The following is a 14,668-nucleotide window of genomic DNA, read 5'->3' on the forward strand; positions in this document are numbered from 1 at the left end:
AACTGGTAGCTCTATTTTCAGTTTCCTGAGGAATCGCGGTACTGTTCTCCATGTGGCTCTTTGCATTCAAGGACACTGTAGGTGTCCCTTTTCCCCACATCCTGTTCAGCATGTATCCTTAGTAGATGTTTTAAAGATAATTGCTGTGACTGGTGGGAGGTGATACCTTGTTGCAATTTTGAGTCCCTTGTCTCTAATCATTAGCCATGTTAACCATCTTTTCCTGTGCTTTTTCTCTTTTAAATAATAGTGAAACTAATATTTACCTCTTGAAATTGGCCTCCAGAGAGTCGTCCTGATTTGAATTCTTTTTTGATTACCTCCCCCAGGATATTTCTTGAGAGCTGGGGCTGCAGGCCTTGTGAATATTCAGTGCCGAGTTGCCGTTACAGGCAGTGTCCACACCGAGGCAGCACTTAGGTTCGCAGCTGTGTCCCAGCACACCCCAAGGCAGCCGTCCGCAATTCTGTGGAGCTTCTCTGGATGACCCTTGGGGGCCTGACTCAGTGTTCCCACACCTTCCTGTGAGGCAGGGACTGTGCAGACATCCACATTTCTGGCTCTCTCTCCCAGAGGTTCTGAGTGGAAGGGACTGGGGGAGGCTGGGAATGTGCATTTTGTAAAGTTCCCCAGGGGCCTCTGAGGGAGCGGCTTCTGCCTCTCTGCTCCCCATCTCTGCCCCGCCCCGGCAAACTCGAGCTCAACCAAGCTGGGAGGACTAGGAAGTCATTCATTTCACCCAAAGTTTTCACTACTTGGGCAGTAGGAGGAATCAATTAGAATTCATTAATTAGAACCCATAGGAGCCACCTATCTAAACCAGGGTTCCTTGAGTGGGGCGCCTCAGTGTGCTGGAGAGGCTGTTAAAATGCAGATGCTCGGGCCACACACGCATCTGCCATAGAGGAATCCTTGGGGGCACAGCCAGGGCATCTGCATTTGAATCAAGCTCTCCAGAGTGGCCAACCTTCCATGCCTCTAAGTGATGAGAGAAACTGAGAATCCAAGCGTGAGAATGACTTGTCTTCAATCACATCACACGCTGATGGCAGAACTCTCTCTAGACAGAGGCTCCTCGCGGTACAGAACTCCAGCACTTCTCAACTGTCCAGCATGCCTGCAAGCTCTCTGTCATCTGATACACCCCACCTGGCTGTCCTGGGACAGGCCCCTACTGTCTAGAAAGGCTGTGGTTTATTGTCTGTGGGATTGGTCTTTGATTTGACAAAGTCACTGTGTGTACAGGGGTGGCCACACTGGCCATCGTGTGAACACCCTTCTCTCCACCATTCCTGTGGGCCTTGAAAAAAGGTCAGACAGACAGATGTGACCAAGGTGTACAAACAGAACCCCACTTTATTAGCAGTTAGTTCAAGATTGTACATTAATGGAGGAAGGTTCCCACGTTCAACACAACCCAAAACGGCTGGTTTGAGAGCCCTGATCAGCTGAGTGGGGAAGCACCCTCCTCCCCACCCACAAAGGAAGGAAACCTCTGACTGTTCCCCTAACCTGCCCCCCACCCTCTCAGTCAGCCCGCTCCTCTCTCCCCAGGAAATGACATGAATTTCATGCACAGATTACAAAAGGAGCCCTCTTGCTGATAATAAAAGCTAGCACAGTCATAGAAAACCCTCAACGCCCTCATTCTCCTCAAGGGCCACAGAGAGGCAGGGAGGGATGAACTTATTAGGATAAAACGCAGCCAGAGTCTTCCCTGGGCCCTCGACATTGACTGCACACGAGGCCCACGGCTCTCCCTGGTGGAAGCTGAAAAAGCCTCTGGCAGTCTGAGCTGGCGAAGGGAAGCCGTGGGGACAGGCAGCCTCAGCCAGGTAGGCAAGCCGGAAGCCCAGCACTGCCTCAAGGGCAGGGGGACCTCCATCCCCACCTCAACGAGAGCGGACTTCCTTCCTTCCTTCCTTCGATGTCTGAAAACCCACGCTGTAGCCCCATCTGCTTATTCTAGATGGGAAGTTAAGTCCTGGGAGGAAAACTGTCACCTAGCTCCTTAGTGCACACAGCTTGGACAAAACTTCACATCTCCTGCCTCGAGCCCAGTGCTTTCTCCTCAACCGTGGCCTGGGCAAGCTGCCCCCACCCCCTTCTTTGGTGCGTCCTTGTGGCTCTGCCCCCGTGCACACAGACCATGGGCCGCCAGGAAGTGAAAACCCAGAGATGCAAAACAGAGAGAGATACTATTTGGTGCCCTGTGGTCCAGTCCCAGGATCAGGAGAGCACAGGACCTTCTGAGTCCAAGATGCCTCATTTCCAACAGGCCCAGCCTCCGCGCGTGAGGCCTCTTCCTTCTAGACTCCCCCAGCCCAGTTGTGAAGCTGCCTCCCCCGCCCTCTCCAGGAGCTCTGGCCTGCCCCTCCGTTGATTTGGCACTTGGTACAGGTGACAGCGGAGGGACTGAAGTTTTTAAGTCAGCAACAAGAGGTAACACTCCCCATAGCCTAAATTGCCCTTGCCGATACAGGGGTTAGAGGAACTAGACACCGTGGAGAAACAGATCAGCTTGTGGGACGTCGAGGCTCAGAAGTAACGTCATTTAAAAAACCAAAGTGAGCAGAACGAAAACTTCACTGGCTTGAAAGAGACTTTAGAAAATACACTTCCAAGATGCAACCTGTGTACCTTAACTAGGCCCTGATTCTAAAACCAGGCATAAATTATTCGGGGGAACTTTAAATAGGGACTGATGTTGCTGGGAAATGACTGTTGTCTTGGGTGTGATGGCGGGCCAACTGAAGGAAAATGACCTACCTCTTAGGAGATGCAGGCTCAAGTATATGGGGTGGAGTCTTAATGATAAAACTAGTTCAGAAAAAATGTACAGACAAAAAGATAAAAACAATGTGGCAAGATGTTCACTGTAAGTCTGAACAGTGGGTAGTAGGAGTTGGTATAAAATATCTGGTACAACATTTACTTGCTCTTTCTAACATACCTGTGGGGACAGCTCCATGCTGGGACCAACTGGTCTCTGCAGGTCAGCCCAGCAGTTTCCTCCTGCTGGGAACAGACCACTGCTCCCTCGCTGGGCCCCAGAGGCACTGGCTGCTCCTACTGAGAGGTGCAGAAGAGACACATCCTTACACCTCAGACTCTTTCTCCAAGAGCAAGACTCCTGCCGTGGGTGGCTCTAGAACCCCGGGTGACACAGCGCACCTGCTCCCAGCCTGGGGCACAGGTGTGTGGAGGAGACGGCAGAAGTGGGGCAGAGTTTCTGCTCTTGTTTTCAGGCCAGAGGACGCCGCACCACTGACCCTGGTTTTCTCCCCCCTCAGGGGGATCTGTGTACTCAGTAGCCAAAGAGCCCCTAGGGGACTTCTCTCCCCTCCCCAGTACCTCCAGGTCCTGGCAGGGGGTCCTCGAGACAGATTCCTTTAGTGGGAAGGGAAAAAGTAGCAGTGACAAGACAGACTTACAACATGTGACAGGTCAAGTCCCCAGGATTTCCTCTGCTACCCCAGGGTCTCAAATCTGCCTGTTTCCTCCTCAGGCTGGAGGACAAGGGGAGCGGACCCACCTGCCCCTTGAGGACAGACCTCAGACGGTGGGAGCTGTGAGGTCCTCATCACAGAACATGAGCCCTGCACTAGAAGGGCGGGAAGGAAGGCTGGGCTCTGCGCTGCGGAAGCCGCTACCAGCTCTGGGAGTCTGGTTCCTGGTGCCAGTCCTCACGAGCATGCACGCAGGCATGCCGCCCAGTCCTCAGACACCCCGCTCCTAAGGCCCCATGAAAAGCATAATGGGAACACCTCTCTTGGGGGATGGTAGAACCACATGCAGCCGGCCCTGCAGAACATTCCACTTCTCCATTCCACAGAGACCCTGGGGACCAAGACCCAGGTTCCCAGGCTGGGGAAGGGCCTTCCGAGGTGGGGCGAGCATGACAGGGATGCAGATCTGGGACTGAGAAGGCACCTGGCTGGGAAGGAGTGGTTTGTCCCCGTATCCTGGAATGACCAAGGGCGTGACCGAGGGAGGGACAGCAACCTGGCAGAGTAGGGTCCCAAGGATGGGCTCAGAGGCAGTGTGGCACTGGAAGAAGAGCTCTGGGCATGGAAGCGGGAGCCTCAAGTTCGCTTCTTGGCCCTGCTCCCAGTCAATTCTGTGACGTCAGCCCAGGAGGCCACCTCCCCTTTCTGGAGCTGTGTCCACACCCGTTGAAGGACCCCGCAGCCCCAACATCCTAAAGTCTTCTGAACAAGACCAGGCTCTCTAGAAAGGATTTCCAAGGTGTCAGTTCAAAGCCGAACTGGCAGTGGGAGGGACTGGGGAAGAGGCACCCCAGCCTTAGTCACTTCACATTGTTAAGAGGGGGGGTAGGAGCAGGCCCCCACCAGAAACTAGTCCAGAGATCCCCTTGTCTGCAGAGGGGCCTGGAGACAGCTCGGGGGGGTCCTGGGGGCCCCCAAGCTCCCAGGGCAGCTCCCAACCTAGCACCATGTGAGGGGAAGGGGACAGGCCAGCATTTAGCCCCGGGGTCTCCTACCTCAGCCTGGCTGTTTCCTTTGATCAGAAGTCCCCTGGGATCACTGCACTTCATGAAGCCGGACTTCCTGGAGACAGTAGGTCTTCCCTCTGCATCTCACCACCCCTGTTCTCCTGGAGTAGCTGCAGGGCAGCCATGGCACTTGACCTCTCCAAGGGCACATTCATTCTGTGTCCTTGAGGCCCCCACACATGAAGATACATACCGCCCCCTCCATCCCATGCTCTAGCACTGAGATAGGACACCCTTTGGGACTGGGGCTTGCCACCATTCTGTACGACTGAATTAAAAACAAACCCAACCAAAAAAATATAATATATATATATATATATATATACACAGTTATATATATATATGTAACACAGTGCAACCCCAGCACCCAGGGTATAAACTCTGGCACCAAGAAAAAAAAATATTAAAATACTTTAGCTTCTTAGTACTTGGGAGGTTAAGGGGGGCTCTAGGTACCCTCGGCCCCAGGGAGCCGGCAGTCTCACCAACTCTGTCCAGCATCTGCCTGGGGCCAAGGCAGGGGCCTGGGGACAACAGATGTACACGGGAGCATGTATACGGCTGGCCCCACGACCGCCTCAGTCTCTTACCACAGGAAACACCACGCATGTCATATCCCCGGGGGAGAGAGGGGGCAGGGCTGAGGACTGGGTCTCTGGGTCCAAATGGCATGGCAGTGCCCCCAGGGCCCTGAAGGTGGCCTTGAGAACCGGGTGGGTACTGTATGAACCAGCGGTTCTTTCCCCAAAGCGGGAAGGTGAGATGCAAAGGTAATGAGCCGCAATGGGTGTGGAGGTCCAGCATTCTCTCAAGGTGGCCACCCTCACATCCCGCCTGTGGCTGCCTCTGGGTTTCCAGCTGACCCCTCTGAAGAGCCTGGCTTGAAACATCAGTGAAACGTCCAATTTCTCTCTCTGGTTTGCCAAAGGTCCCAGCTGGACCCTTGTCCTTGTTGTCAGGAGGACAGAGACGATGTGGCAGCTAACACTGAGTGGACACCCTATGGGGCAGGAGTGAAGGATGGAGCGCGCGGTGGGTAGAACACAGTGAGGGACAGAGAACAGAGTCTTGCGGACTCCCTCCTACCAGCATGTGGTCCTCCACCAACAGGAAGTGGCCTCCCCATAAAGACTGAGCAGAACGGACCTCAGGTGGCAAGGGAGGTCCGAGAGGCCACCGACCGCGTGCTGGATGCTCTGAGGCACGTGGGCACCTGCCTGGGCTCTCCTCCTGGCTGGCCCGGGTCGCGGCAGAGTATTGCTTGTGAGTGCTTGGCCGGCCGGGCCCCGCTCCCCACTCTGCAGGTCAGTCTGGCTCAGCGTGTGGCGGGACGTCCCTGCCGTCACATTCAGTCCGGCGGCGGGGCCGCGGCTACCTGGTGTTCTGCAGCTCCTCCCGGAGCCAGGTCGGCAGTGTCTGGCCCATCTTGTACAGCAGCTTGGAAAGCTCGACGTTGTGGTCCCGGTAATAGTCCTTCAGGAAGGCGCGGGACTGTAATGGGAAGGGAAGCTCAGACGTTAGTCATGTGCTGGTTTGAGTGACCCCCGCCCCCTCCTCTAGAAAACTAGCACCCCGCTGCCATCATCTCCCACTCCCATTATTTATTCACAATCTTCTTCAAAATGGTAACCTTCAAAAGAAAACATATAGGAGAAGCACCAAACTATAGTATACAAGGTGAAAACTCATGATTGGGAGAAAAGAGAGAGAATTAATCAAGAATATTTTGTTGAGGATTTTTGCATCCATGTTCATCAGTGATATTGGCTGATAATTTTCTTTTTTCTGTGGTGGTATCCTTATCTGGTTTTGGTATCAGGGTGGGTGACGGTGGCCTCACAGAATGAGTTTGGGAGTGTTCCTTCCTCTGCAATTTTTTGGAAGAGTTTAAGAAGGTTAAGTGTTAACTCTTCTCTAAATGTTTGATAGGATTTATCTGTAAAGCCCTCTGGCCCTGGACTTTGGTTTGTTGGGAGTTTTTTAATCACATTTTCAATGTCAATTTAAGTACTTGTGATTGGTGTGTTCATATTTTCTATTTCTTCCTGGTTGCGTCTTGGCAGGTTGTGCCTGGCAGATTGCTACCATTTCGTCTAGGTTGTCCATTTTGCATTCCTGTGGTGTCAGTTGTAGCTTTTTCTTTTTCCTTTCTAATTTTATTGATTTATACCCTTTCCCCTTTTTATCTTGATGAGTCTGGCTAATGGTTTATCAACTTTGTTTATATTTTCAAAGACCCAGCTTTTAGTTTCATTGATCTTTTCTGTTTTCTTCATCACTATTGTGTTTATTGCTGCTCTGATCTTTATCCTCAACAAAATACTAGCAATCCTAATCCAACAATACAGTAAAAGGATCATACACCATGATCAAGTGGGATTTATTTCAGGGATACAAGGATTTTTCAGTATCTTCAAGTCAATTAGTGTGATACACCCCATCAAAAAATTGAAGAATAAAAACCATATGATCATCTCAATTGATGCAGAGAAAGCTTTTGACAAAACTCAACACCAATTTATGATTAAAAACTGTCCAGAAAGTGGGCACAGAGAAAACCTACCTCAACATAACAAAGGCCATATATGACAAACCTACAGCTAACATCATTCTCAATGGTGAAAAGCTGAAAGCATTTCCTCTAAAATCAGGAACAAGACAAGGATGTCCACTCTCGCCACTTTTATTCAACATAGCTTTGGGAGTCCTAGCCATGGCAATCAGAGGGAAAAAAAAAAAAGAAATAAAGGGAATCCACATTGGAAAAGAAGTAAAACCATCACTGTTTGCAGATGACACACTATACAAAGAAAATCCTAAAGATGTTACCAGAAAACTACTAGAGCTCATCAATGAATTTAGTAAAGTTGCAGGACACAAAATTAATACACAGACATCTATTGCATTTCCATAAACTAACAACAAAATATCAGAAATAAACAATCCTATTTAACAATGCACTGAAAAGAATAAAATACCTAGATGTAAGGCCAGATACTATAAAACTCTTAAGAGGAAAACATGGGCAGAACATTCTTTGACATAAATCACAGCAAGATCTTGTTTGATCTACCTCCTAGAGTAAAGAAAATGAAAACAAAAATAAATAAATGGGACCATAAGCAAAACTAAAAAAGACAACCCTCAGAATGGGAGAAAATCTTTGCAAATGAAGGAACCAACAAGGGATTAACCTCCAAAATATACAGACAGCTCATATAGCTCAATATCAAAAAGCAAACAATCCAATCAAAACATAGGAGGAAGACATAAGCAAAGACTGCTTAAAGAGCACATTAAAAGATATTCCATATTACTAATTATTAGAGAAAAGCAAATCAAAACTACAGTGGGGTATCACCTCATGCCAGTCAGAATGGCCATCATCAAACAATCTACAATTAATACTGGAGCAGATGTGGAGAAAAGGAAACCCTCCTACACTGTAGATTGGAAGGTAAATTGGTGCAACCACTGTGGAAAACAGTATGGAAGTGCCTTAGAAAACTAAAAATAGACCTACCATGTGATCCAGGAATCCCAGTCCTAGGCATATACCGGAGGAAACCATAATGAGATGAAAAAAAAAAAAAAAAAAAAAACTGCACCCCAGGATTCATTGCAGCACTTCTGAACTTACTTACAAAACAGAAACAGACTCAGAGACTTTGAAAACAAGCTTATGGTTACCAGAGGGGGAGAAGAATAAACTGGGAGTTTGGGATTGATACATACACACTGCTATATTTAAAATAGATAACCAACAAGACCTACTGCATAGCACAGGGAATTATGCTTAATATTTTGTAATAACCTAAATGGGAAAAGAATTTGAAAAAGAATAGGTATATGCATATGTATAAATGAGTCACTTTACAATATACCTAAAACTAACACAACAGTGTTTATCAACTATACTCCGATATAAAATAAAAATTTAGAAAAAAAGGAAACAGAACACTCCTTAATACCATATATGAAAATAAACTCAAAACGATATAAAGACCTAAACGTCAGACATGATACCACAAAACCCCAAAAAGAGTAACATAGGCAAAACATTCTGGCATAAATGATAACAATGTTTTCTTAGGTCAGTCTCCCAAGGAAAAGAAATAAAAGCAAAAATAAAGAAGTGGAACCTAACTAAACTTAAAAAGCTTCTGCACAGCAAAGGAAACCACTGACAAAAGGAACAGAGAAAATATGTGCAAACAACACAACCAAGGAGTTAATTTCCAAAATATACAAACAGTTCATGCAACTCAGTATAAAAAAAAAAAAACAACTCAATTGAAAGAGCAGACCTAAACAGTTCTCTGAAGAGAACATACAGATGATCAACAGGCACATGAAGAAACATTCAACATGGCTAATTAGAGAAATGGAAATCAAAACTACAATGGGATCACTTCACAAGGATGAGAACGGCCAACGTCAAAGACCTACAAAAAATAAATGCTGGAGAGAATGTGGAGAAAAGGGGTTCCTCCTATACTGTTGGTGGCGATGTAAAAATTGGCACAACCACTGTGGAGAACAAAAGAGAGGTTCCTTTTTAAAAACTAGTCATTGCAGCATTATTTATAATAGCTAGGATATGGAAGCAACCTAGATGTCCATTGACAGTTGAATGGATAAAGAAGTTGTGGTACATATATATAATGGAATATTAGCCATAAAAAGGAATAGCATCTGAGTCAGTTCTAGTGAGGTGGATGAACCTAAAGTCTGTTATATAGAGTGCAGTCAGAGAAGAACAAATATTGTATTAACACATATATATGGAATCCAGAAGGATGGTACTGATTAACCTATTTGCAGGGCAGGAATAGAGAGACAGTCATAGAGATCAAACTTGTCACAGCTGGGGAAGAAGAAGGTGGGACAAATAGAGAGTAGCATTAAAACATATATATTACCACATGTAAAACAGATAGCTAGTGCGAAGTTGCTGAATAACACAGGACCCCAACGTGGTGCTCTGTGACAACCGAGAGGGATGGGATGTTGTGAGGAGTGGGAGGGAGGTTCAAGACGGAGGGGACATATGTATACCTATGACTGATTCGTGTTGGTATATGGCAGACACCGACACGATTCTATAAAGTGATTTTCCTCCAATTAAAAATAAAACCAGATCTACAATATGATCCAGCAATCCAACTCCTAGGCATACATCCAGAAAAAACTCATTGGGGCGCATGCATCTTTTCTCACACATGCATTGGAAAGATATGTGCACCCCAATGTTCATAGCAGTACTGTTTACAATAGCCAAGATGTGGAAGCAACCTGTGTGACTATCAACAGATGAATGGATAAAGAAGATGTGGTACAATACATACACTAGAAAATTAAAAAGAATGAACTATTGCCATTTGCAGCAATGTGGATGGACCTACAGAATATCATACTAAGTGAAGTCAGACAGAAAAAGACAAATACTGTATGATATCACTTTATATGTGGTATCTAAAAAGTAAATCTATTTACAAAACAAACAGACTCAAAAAACAAACTTACTTGTTACCAAAAGGAAAGGGAGTGGGGAGGGACAAATTAGGAGTATGGGTTAACAGATACACAATGCTATATATAAAATAGATAAGTAACAAGGATTTACTGCATAACATAGGGAACAATATTCAATATCTTGTAATAACCTATAAAGGAAGACAATCTGAAAAACATACATATATATAAACACTGAATCACTTTGCTATGTACCTGAAACTAATACAATATTGTAAATCAACTATACTTGGATTTTTAAAAAATGAGCAAGGGGTAATGAAAACACTGGGAAACATAACCACAGTCACAATGTGTGCCCTTTCCCATTTATCCTATAAAGGATGTCCTCTCCTACAAGAATGCCTCATCCTTCCATGCCATAGGTCCAAATGCTACCCCATCCTTCCAGGCCCAACCCGAGAGTCAGCCCCCACCTCGTCTGAGAAGCCTTTACCCGTCCAGCTTCACATGGCACATCCTTGTTCTGAAGTCCCATCACACATGTGCATACCTAACTACACAAAGCACTTCTTGCCTTGTATTCTACTTACTGGCACGTGTGACTCATTTCCCTCCTAGACTAGGAGCTCCCTGAAGGCAAAGAACATGTCTGATTCATTCTCAAAGCCCCATAGCATTCAGCCCTTGGGAAAGGAAATAAATCCTAGCCCACGTTTCCTCCTAAGAACACTATCCAAGAAATGTCAAGGCAATGCTTGAGCGCTGGGTGTCAGATAAAGAGAAGCTTCTCTCCAGTACGGAACCCCCATCATTTATTCCCCTGCCACAGGCAGCATGTCTGCTACTTACATCCAAGTCCATCTCTGGGTACTTCCGGCCCTTGCTTTTGCCTAGACACTTGGTTTTTCCTCCTTCGAGCAGCTGGCACCAGAATCCTTTCTTTGGATCAAACCTGTGGAGGTGGGGAAAGCCTTCATCCTTCCTTAGCCTGGAAATCCTCCTGAAACTCTCCAACTCAGGGGTGAGAACCCAGTAGGAGAAGAACGTTTAGTGGGGGTTCTTTTGCTTTTTAATAAATTCAATCTTTATCAAGAAATGCTCTATCTACAATTGTGTTTAAGCATGTGTATCACTGGAAAGTTGCTGTTGTTTAGTAAACTCCAGAGCTGACAAAGCAAGACTGCCTTCAGAATCTGAAGACATGCTGGGCCTTCCAGGGTATTTTGGGGAGAGAAGGTGCTGTTACCGGGAGGGGAGGCATAATGACGTCAGAATTCAGTCCCAGATCAGCAACTATCTGGAGATTCTTGGGCATAAGGACAGCAGGAGAACAGAGCTTCCTTCTGGCAGTAGAGCGAGATGGGGGTTTCTGAATGGGTCACAGGGTAGGCATGGTGATGCTGAGGGCAGCTGTCATTTACTGAGATTAGTACATGCTGGGCGCACTGAGCCAAGAGCTCTACAAGATAGTGACCCTCGGGAGGTAGGAATTATTATTACCTGTACCCCCAACCTACAGAGGAGGAAAGTGAGGCTTGAAGGAACTAAGACACAAGTTCAAGGTCCCAAAGTTAAAGAAGTAATGGGTCTGGAATCCTCACCCAGGCATCTCTGCTGCCACAGCCATGCCCTTCGCTGCTGCTCCTCTCTACCCTCAGAGCAAAGGACTGACTTCCCTTTTTTACCTTCATCCTCCAAAGTAGGGAGATGGGGATATTCTTGCTGCAGGGCTTTCCGAAGAAGGTAGCTGGGGAAGGAGACTTTCTTTCTCCTCCTGAGACTCCCTCATCCAGCTGTGTGTCACCTGTCTGTGATTCACCATCGAAGACAGCCTCTCCTCAGCCCTGAGTCCCTCAACACAGGCTGGCACTTATTCATCTTGGGAGGGCATTCTCAGTGTCCTTGCATTGGGTTTTAAGTGATGAGAATTAACTGTTGACAATATTTATAGTATCTTTTTCCTTAAATTATATTTAGGTCATAAACTAATGCTAAGAAACCCTTGTGGGTATTAGAGTTGCTCATTACTGGTCTAACTTGAACACTCTGAAAATGTTCAGTCCAGATTGAAAAGAACACCCTAGGGGAAGGACTACCAGAAGAGAACAGAGTCATCACCTCCCTTTTTCTTGAGTCAATACCTTTGTTTATATGACTCAAGTCATATTAACTTTTCTGCTAAACTGCCATCAGGGCCACACATACTTTCTCATACTTGCTGACTCTAATCTGTGTCTCTCTCCCAATCATTCCAGCCTCTGGCTTTTGGGCCCATGTGCCTGTTTAGGACATCCCCCTGCTGAAAGGCCAAGATAACACTCACGCCAACATTTTGTGGTAGTCAATGGTGTTTGTCACCCCAAGGAACTTTTGCACTGTGTCCATCACTTTGGCAGGTTCTGTTCGCAGCAGTTTGCCATCCAAGACCAGAATCTGGAAAAAAAAAAAGAAAAAGGAGAATGTGATCTGAACCTGTTTTCACTCCAGTGGCCAACAGGCCCCCAGTCTTCTGGGTCAGCAGCCATGGTTATGGGTTGGGGACCCTACGCTCTATAGAGTGCTTCCTCCTTCTCCTTGGACAGGAAGCGTCTCTGTGCCTTAGCCCTGGGCAGTCTTGCTCCCTGCCTTCTGCCAGCTTTTTCCGACTGATGCCGTCCTCTCCCAGCATTTATTTTTTTTTTTTCTCTCCCAGCATTTAATCCATCACCAAGACCCTGCCTTTCCCTCCTGCCCCTATGACACCTCCCTCTCTGCCTCTCTCCACGTTTCTGGACTACATGTCACTCTCCTGCCTAAACCCACCAAGGGTTTCCTTAAAATGCCTCAGCAACCTGGCCCTGTTTACCTCTCCAACTGGGCTCTCCCTCCCTCCCAGGGCCTATTCCAGGGCTTTCCGGGTCCCCTTAGGGTTACAGAGCCTGCTGTGATGAGACAAGGGCTTGGGATAAGCAAGACTGAAACCTCTGAAGATCCCAAAGACCTAAGTGTCCAACGACCGCATTTCTGGCCCTGTCACTGGTGAAAGACCTTGAGGCCTTCGGTTAACTGCCCCAAGTCAGTGCTATGGCTGCCCTTCCGAGGGTCAGGGACAGGCCTACCTGGTTGGCGTGAAAGGCGCTGAGCCAGCGCTCGATGTGGGTGGCGTACCAGCCGGGGACCAGGCAGCGGTTCTGGAGGGTGCGCAGTTTCAAGGATGCGTCGGGCCCAGCCGTGATAACCTCATGGAAAGTGTACTTCAGGGCTACCGGGTCATCGTGGGCTCGCTGGTGCTGCAGACGGGCAGGGAGAGAGGGTCAGTGTGCCACGTGGAGGCACCAAAGGGAGAGGCTTTTGTGGGACAGTAAGTAGGAGGTGGCCAGAAGACGCCGAGCTGGAACCAGGAGCCCTGGGCTCAAGATCTGGCTCTACCTGTCATTACCCTTTGACCTCAGGGAAGTCACAGCCCCCTGGAGCCCTAGTTTCCCCATCTTTGCAAGATGGGAGTCATACTAAGTCAGAGCTTCCAAATGCTGGTCACTTCACACCATCTCTGTGGTCTCTGCCATGTCTAGCTGTACATGCCGAATCAACAGAATTTTCTTTATTTGGACTCCTTATTCACATAAAGGTATTTCAAAATAAAACTCAATACTGCCTTCACAGATAGAAAACTAGAATCAGTTGTCATATATAAAGGTAATAAAGATAATCATTCATAAATACAATAAAATAAAGCTATGTGTTCACACACCAGGCAGATACAAATGTCTGCTCTAAGCCCTGATGCAGTCAGGCGGGCGGAGGCCCTGTGATAGGATTGGCGCCCTTGTAAGGAGAGACACCACAGAGGTTGTTTGCCAAGAGGACACAGCGAGACGGTGGCTGTCTAAAAGCCAGGAAGGGAGCTCTCACCAGGAACCAGATCGACTGGTACCTCAATCTTGGACTTAGACTTCTAGGCTTCAGGACTGTGAGAAAAAACATGCTATTGTTTAAGCCACCCAATCTATAATACTTGCTGTGGCAGCCCAAGCAGACTAAGACAGAAGGACTGGGAAAGAACTGTAAAGGGGAAACGCCAGGTTTGAAGCACCTGAAATAATGCCCCGGGCAGTCGGCATCTGCAGAGTGCCAAAGTCCAGAGATCGCGAGCCTATTCACCAGGGGTGACCCTCACAAACCCCCACACCCTCACTGAGCATCACACACAGCCTGGGCCAGGGGTGGGGGGACAGCCCCCATCCTCCTGATCTCCCCTCTGAAGCAGGCCACCATCCTTCCCCTCCTTCCAGAACCTCCCTGGACCCTCCTGGAAGGAATCAGCCCCCCTTCTTCTTATCCCGCCTCAGCCACAGACAGAAGAAAGAACAGGGGCTTGGACCTGGAGGAGCTGGGTTCAAAACGCCAGCACATGAACTTGAGCTCGTCACCCGGCCTGATGAACCTTGGTCTTCTTGTCTGTGAGCGGAGACACAAAGCTCTCCGCCCTCTAGAGGAGGAGGTGCATCAGGACAGAACCCGGGCACCTCCACCCAGGGCTGCTTTCCCTCTGCCTCCCTCTCCTTCCTCTTTCCGCCCCCCATTAATACAGATGGTCAGTCTCTGCTCACTGCCGGGGCACAGCATGGGGGGCAGCAGGGCACGAAGAGAAATGGCTTCCATTCTCCCAGAGAAAAGGAGAATGTCGGGGTATAG

At 47.9% G+C, this 14,668-nt stretch overlaps 1 protein-coding gene across 4 annotated transcripts in view; it reads right to left on the minus strand.

Moving 5' to 3' along the window:
- Nucleotides 1-1,327: 1,327 nt before the first annotated feature.
- Nucleotides 1,328-14,668, minus strand: part of NDST1 (N-deacetylase and N-sulfotransferase 1) — an 87,416-nt gene continuing 74,075 nt past the window's right edge. For all 4 annotated transcript variants that reach the window (XM_043464955.1, XM_043464956.1, XM_043464959.1 and 1 more), the window contains 4 exons: nt 13,093-13,263; nt 12,318-12,427; nt 10,844-10,946; nt 1,328-6,007 (listed from right to left, as the gene is read on the minus strand). In XM_043464955.1, the coding sequence (XP_043320890.1) occupies nt 5,888-6,007; nt 10,844-10,946; nt 12,318-12,427; nt 13,093-13,263 (504 nt within the window). In that variant the 3' untranslated portion in view covers nt 1,328-5,887. The remainder of the gene's footprint in view (nt 6,008-10,843; nt 10,947-12,317; nt 12,428-13,092; nt 13,264-14,668) is intronic.

This window comes from Cervus canadensis, chromosome 4 (genome assembly GCF_019320065.1).
Source record: "Cervus canadensis isolate Bull #8, Minnesota chromosome 4, ASM1932006v1, whole genome shotgun sequence".
NCBI classification, from domain to species: Eukaryota; Metazoa; Chordata; class Mammalia; order Artiodactyla; family Cervidae; genus Cervus; species Cervus canadensis.